Genomic DNA, 6,033 nt, shown 5'->3' with positions numbered 1-6,033 from the left:
CCCGCTGGGCTCCCAAGGCTTGTGGATAGCTTCCTGAAGCCTGGAGAGCGAGAGGGGTCGGTGCACACCGACCCCTCTCGCTTTCCAGGCTTCATCGAAATCCTGCATTCGCCCCATAGGACGCACACACATTTCCCCTTCATTTTTGGAGGGGGGAAAGTGCATCCTATAGGGCGAAAAATACAGTAATTCCTCATAGCAATCCCACCTGATCACTACACGGGACCATCCCACAGCAGGAGCCAGGCTGACTCCCAAGACCTTACGCTTGTTGAGCTGTTGAAGAAGAGACACAGCTCCCTGCCCCCCACCAGCAACCAATCCATTCAGTTGCTGATCTTTTGTTTAAGGGGAGGAAGATGGTGTTTGAAAATTTAATTGGGGGAGATAAAGGAGTTTGGAAGGGGAGAGAAGACAGTTATTCATAGGACTTTTCTACTTATTGCAGCTTTTGCGGTAATGATGTGTTCAGAGCATCCAGCGTGAGGGCGAATACAACTTAACCAAACATGCTGTGGTGGTTTACTCCTTCACTTTCATCTCCGCAAAACCACCTATCTCAGGGGTTGTCCACCTGGTCCCTACCAGCCACTAGTGGGCGTTTCAGGATTCTAGGTGGGCGGGATGGGGTTCTGCGGCACAAGCTGAATCCTCCTTCCATCAAGCACTGGGGGGCGGCAAGGAAATTTTACCATCAAGAAAGATGCATTAGTGGGCGGTAGGTATAAAGAGGTTAACTACCCCTGGCCTTTATGTTGAATGTGCATAAAGTGAGCAACAAGTGTAGATTAACTGAGATTATCCAACAATGTTTTAAAATATTCTTAAATAAGTGGTTATAGTCAGTTAGCGAATACAGCCTACTGTAGTTCCAGGTGGAATGGAGCAGAATGTTGTAAAGAAAAACTATAGAGAAAGTGGGGAAATTACCTTCAGTGTGTACTGTTATTTATTTGTTTGTTTGTTTATAACCCACCTTTCTCAAAGTGCAGGGCTCACAGCACACAATAAACAAAAATAATTAAATAAGTAACCCTATTAAAAACATCACTGAAAACCTTTCCTATTTATTTATTTCTTCATTATTAAATCTATTTGTATCTTACCTTTCCAACCAAATGTATGGACCTAAGGCTGTAATCCTAAACATGCTTACTAAGGAGTAGATCTCAATAAGATCAATTGGACTTCTGAGTATAGTAAATATGCTTTAACATACAGTAAAAACTGTAAGTTGTCAAAACAAAGATATGTGCCATTAAAAGAACACTAGTTTTTAAAATACATATAGAAAACAGTAAAAAGCCAAAGACTTGTCCCCCAAAGTCTTTTAGAAAAAGGAAAAAAGGCTTGAAGTTGGCCTATACGCTGCTTCTTATGACCGAGAAAACCTGCTTCTTGTGGCTACTAGCTTCATCTCAGCCAGAGAAGCACGCAGGAGTTTTATTTATTACTATTTATATATTTTTATACACCACCCTTCATTTGAGGACCACAGGGCAGTTTACAATAGAAAAAGACAAAAATACATACCGTGGTAACAAACAAAAACAATCCCCCGTCACACACCGCTCAAAAGTCTGCATGCACACGAAAGCTCATACCAAGAACTGACTTGGTTGGTCTTTAAGGTGCTCCTGGAAGGAATTTCTTTCTTTTGTTTTGAGTGTGGCAGACCAACGCGGCTACCTGTCTGTAACCCCTCAAAAGGCCATAGTTCGTTTAATGAGCCAAATGCCTTCGCGAAACGAAGAAAAGTTCGAGACCTTTGGCCCCAAAGAAGAAGAATGTCACTTTTGGAAATAGGGCAGCCGCGTTTTCCGGGGAGCCCTTCTTCTCTCGGGCCCCTCGGGCTCTGCTGGGGCCCCCGGGCGGGGGGGGGGCGGGCGGGGAGCCCCAACTGGCCCGGCTCCCTCCGCGCCTCTTTGGCACTGACTGGGGCCCCGCCTCAAGCCCCCGACTTCCTTACGCCCCAGCCAACCAATGAGGAGCCCGAGTGGCGGTGATGGACAGGCCTGCCGCCCTCTCCCAGCCCCTGCCCGGCCTCCCTTTGCCGCCTGCCCCGCCATCGGGCTACCGTCACGCCACTTGGCCGCTCGGCCGTGAGCGAGCCCTCTGATTGGGCCGGGGAGGCGGGGGGCTGAGGAAGGGGCGGGGTTTGGGGCCGGGGCGGGGCGGGGGGCGGGGCCGGGCGGGGCCAAGCCCGGCTTCTGGCGGCTGGTCCCGCGGCGCTCGCCTCCAGCCTCCAGCCGCCGCCGCCGCCGCCGCCGCTCGCCATGCAGAAGGTGGCCGTTGTCACCGGCGCCAGCAGGTAAGGAGGGCGGGGCGGCCCGGGAGCGGCTCGGAGAATGAAGGCGCGGCCGCTTGGCAGGGAGCTCGGCGGAGCCCGGTGCTGGGACGGGGCGGGCGCGGGAGAACTGCAGAGCTGTCAGACGGAAGGGACCACCAGGGGTCATCCAGCCCTTGCCCTGCAGGAATCCTTCCCCACGCGGGGCTCGAACCTGCAGCTCTGGGGTCAAGCGTCTGGTGCTCTCCTGACTGAGCTCCTCGGGGCCAGAGGCTGCCTGTGGCTGCAGCCCATTTCGTTTTTGTTTTTTTAAATAATATTTTTTATTAATTTTCATCAAGAAAAATACATATGGCACCACATTACAACTTTAACAAATTTTCTCGTTTTTGGACTTCCTTCAGCCTCTCTGACAATCATCCAAATTAAACTTTTTAATTACACATTTCCTAAATTTGCTATTGCCTTTTAACATATCCTTCCACACCTGTTTTTCTTTCTTACAGTATTTCTTAGGTTTTTACAGAGCTTCTTTAAATGCCACTAACGTTATTTCATTATCTCTTATACATTCCCAATACTCCACTAGCTTTCCCCAGTCCTCGATAAACTTTTGATCTCATAGATATCTGATCTTCCCTGTCAGTTTATCAAGTTCTGCATAGTCCATCAGCTTCATTCTCCACTCCTCCAATGTTGGTACTTGTTCTTGTTTCCATTTCTGGGCCAGGCTGCAGCCCATTTCGAAGCCCCCTCCAAGCTCACTCTTTCCCCGGGAACTGGTAGCTCTGCTTTGTAGATTTGATAAACATTGAGAGGCACTAATAGTGTCTGGAATCAAAGTTTATCACTGGATTTTAACATTATTGTAATGTGCTTTATATCTTGCTTCTTAGAGAACTTTTTTGTTTTGTCTTGAAGTCTTGAATCTAACCTCTGTACATTATTGAAAACACAACAGCCAATATTTGTAAATCCATGGTGTGGCCATTTTTGGAATGCCATGTGCAGTGCTGGTTATCCCACCTCAAAAGGTATTGTAGAGATAGCAAAGGTATGGGAAAACAACAACCAAGGGTGCAATCCTGTACAGAGCCACTCAAAAGGAATAAGCTTCATTGAGTTCAGTGGGGTGTACTTTCAGGTACCGTATTTTTTGCTCTATAAGACTAACTTTTTCCCTCCTAAAAAGTAAGGGAAATGTGTGTGCGTCTTATGGAGCGAATGCAGGCTGCGCAGCTATCACAGAAGCCAGAACAGCAAGAGGGATTGCTGCTTTCGCTGCACAGCAATCCCTGTTGCTGTTCTGGCTTCTGGGATTCAGTATTTTTTTTTACTTGTTTTCCTCCTCCCAAAACTAGGTGCGTCTTATAGTCTGGTGCGTCTTATAGAGCAAAAAATACGGTAAGTGTGTACAGGATTGCAGCCTAAAACTAGAGTCCCAATTTCACTTCGCTGAGAGTTTGAGCCCCATTGAATTCAGTGGGGCATCTGCTAGTGAAGGGGCTGAAGCGCCTGCACTGTGAGCATATGTAAAAGTGTTCTGGGGTTTTTAGTTTAGAATAAAGGGGGGTGTCTGGATTTTAGAGATGCTTAGGTGGGTGCATGGCCAAAAAATGCTGGGAACCACTGCTCCAAAGAAAGCTTGAACGGAAACTGAATTGTTCTCAGTTTGCTGCTGGTTAACACAAAATGCCAAGCCAAAGCTCTGGTTTATTTCTTCCTGGCTGGGGATAAGAAGGGGGGGGTGCACTTCAGCAGCATGCACCAGGATGCTGCTCATTCAAGATGAGCCACAGTTAGCTGTATGGGTGGTGAATGATTAGAGTAAGAAGTAGTCCTCCAAGTGTAGCACTTGACTTGCCTCTAGCCAAGCTACTGCAGCCTTGATTTGCAGTCCCCTCCAGGCCAGTCTGCTCTGCTGCCTTCTGCTCTTCAGTTCAGCCACTGCCTCCGTTCCTTTCTTCACATTGAAGCAAGCGGTTACTTTATTATAATTCTGGGTTTGTATCAGCTAGACCAATATATTGCCCTGAGAAAATTTTGCATACTATTCCTATGGACATTTTCCTTCTCCTGGAAAACTACCCCCAAAATGGTTCATCTCTGAAAGTTCAGTACAGCTGCTTTTCAGATCACTGAACCTGTGTATCATGAAACTGTGAGTTCCTGCTCAGAGGGATGCATAATCAAGATCAAGGGCTCCCTTTTGGCCTCTGCAAAGCTTTCCAAGTGTCCTTTGAATGCATGGCTTTCGTAGTTGTGTACCTCCATTTGAAAGCTTTCCAGGTTTCCCTTACCTACCTAGATAACTGATTCCTAGTTGATATCTTCTTAAGTGCAGTGCTAGCAGGATTTTTATTTTAATATTTGCCCCAGGTTGGTTTTTTTTTTTTAAAAAAGGCTAGTTTCGCCCTTGCATGAGTGAACTGTCGTCCTCCTTCAGTCCTTGGTTCTATGTCCTATGCCTTCCTCTCAGGTTTGAAATCACAGTCTTGGGGTCAAGCCCTTGTTCTTGCTTGAGGCATTTCCAACTGGGGCTCCATCAGGGCAAACTTGTGTCTTCCTAGCGGATCTCCAGATAGCTTTACATACTTATGAACTGAGTTTATATAGCCATTCCATGGTTTCTGTGGCAGATTGTCACACTTACTTTCTGTAGGCTTTTGAGACTAGTTAGGCATTCTTTCACTCTTTAGATCATGGTGTCTGTGTAGGGCAGGATTTGCTGCCTGCTTAAATTGTAATTTTGATGTCTGAAGCAGAATTTATATATTCTGCCATGTTCGTTTCATGTAAACTTTATTCCCTCTCTGTGAAAACTGCTTGTTGGCATCAAATTAAGGATTAACACATATTCATAGCAAATGCGGTCACAATTGTTGGCAATGTGTGTATGAGTGCATTTGAATGGTGAATTCAAATGTGGGTTCAGACACGTGTCATTGTCACAATCCTACTCTCCTTCTTTCACGGAGGGATTTGCAACCTTCTAGACTCAGATGGACCTCTCCTCCCTGCTAGTTTTAATAAGCCAAGAAGGGCAATCGTCAGAGACTTCTCAAATGTCCTGCTCACTAATTGTAAAGGCACGTTATTTCATGTAGGGCTGTGCAAAATACCCAGAAGGAAGAGGAGAGACCCTTGAAACTGCACAGTTCTTGGTTTTGTTTCGAAGGGAGTGTTTTCAGTTTGGATCTCGGAAAGTAGCATCATATTGGGCCACATGGCAGGCTGGGCATGTTGCACTTAACCTATCTGGGAGGTGTTGCTCTTTTGGTCGTCAAAGGAAGGGCTCCCTGAGACCGGGAGAAGCCTTCAATTGTATGGAGTTGTGATGCTGGACGCTCTGTGGCTGGCCCTGATCCTGTTCTCTTACTGTTGCAGTGGAATTGGATCTGCGCTGTGTGAGCGTCTCCTCCAGGAAGATGCCAGCCTCCACGTGTGTTTGGCCTGCAGGAACCTGGAGAAGGCAAACGCCACCCGCAACCACCTGTTGTCCTGCTTCCCCAGTGCAGATGTCAGCATAGTTCAAATAGATGTTAGCAAGATGGACTCTGTCTTACGCGCAGCGGAAGAGATCAAGGCAAGGTATGTGGGAGGAACGGGAATGGTTTGGTTAGGCTGCCTGTGCTGTGGCTGTCCTCCAGGGAGCTGCTTCCTGAACTCATCACCTTTCCAGGACTTGCTTTTCTTACTTGAACTGGACCTGTTCTGAGATGTGATTGCGTGATGTGTGATGGCCA

The 6,033-nt window shown here is 47.1% G+C and overlaps 1 protein-coding gene across 4 annotated transcripts in view; it reads left to right on the top strand.

Moving 5' to 3' along the window:
- The first annotated feature begins 2,195 nt into the window (after positions 1-2,195).
- The window catches only part of HSD17B7 (hydroxysteroid 17-beta dehydrogenase 7), a 158,896-nt gene continuing 155,058 nt past the window's right edge, over positions 2,196-6,033 (top strand). For all 4 annotated transcript variants that reach the window (XM_079981599.1, XM_079981598.1, XM_079981601.1 and 1 more), the window contains exons 1-2: positions 2,196-2,311; positions 5,675-5,878. In XM_079981599.1, coding sequence (XP_079837725.1) covers positions 2,277-2,311; positions 5,675-5,878 — 239 coding nt within the window. In that variant the 5' untranslated portion in view covers positions 2,196-2,276. The remainder of the gene's footprint in view (positions 2,312-5,674; positions 5,879-6,033) is intronic.

This window comes from Podarcis cretensis (genome assembly GCF_951804945.1).
Source record: "Podarcis cretensis genome assembly, chromosome: 6".
Lineage (NCBI taxonomy): Eukaryota > Metazoa > Chordata > Lepidosauria > Squamata > Lacertidae > Podarcis > Podarcis cretensis.
This window is presented reverse-complemented; position numbering and strand designations above follow the sequence as displayed.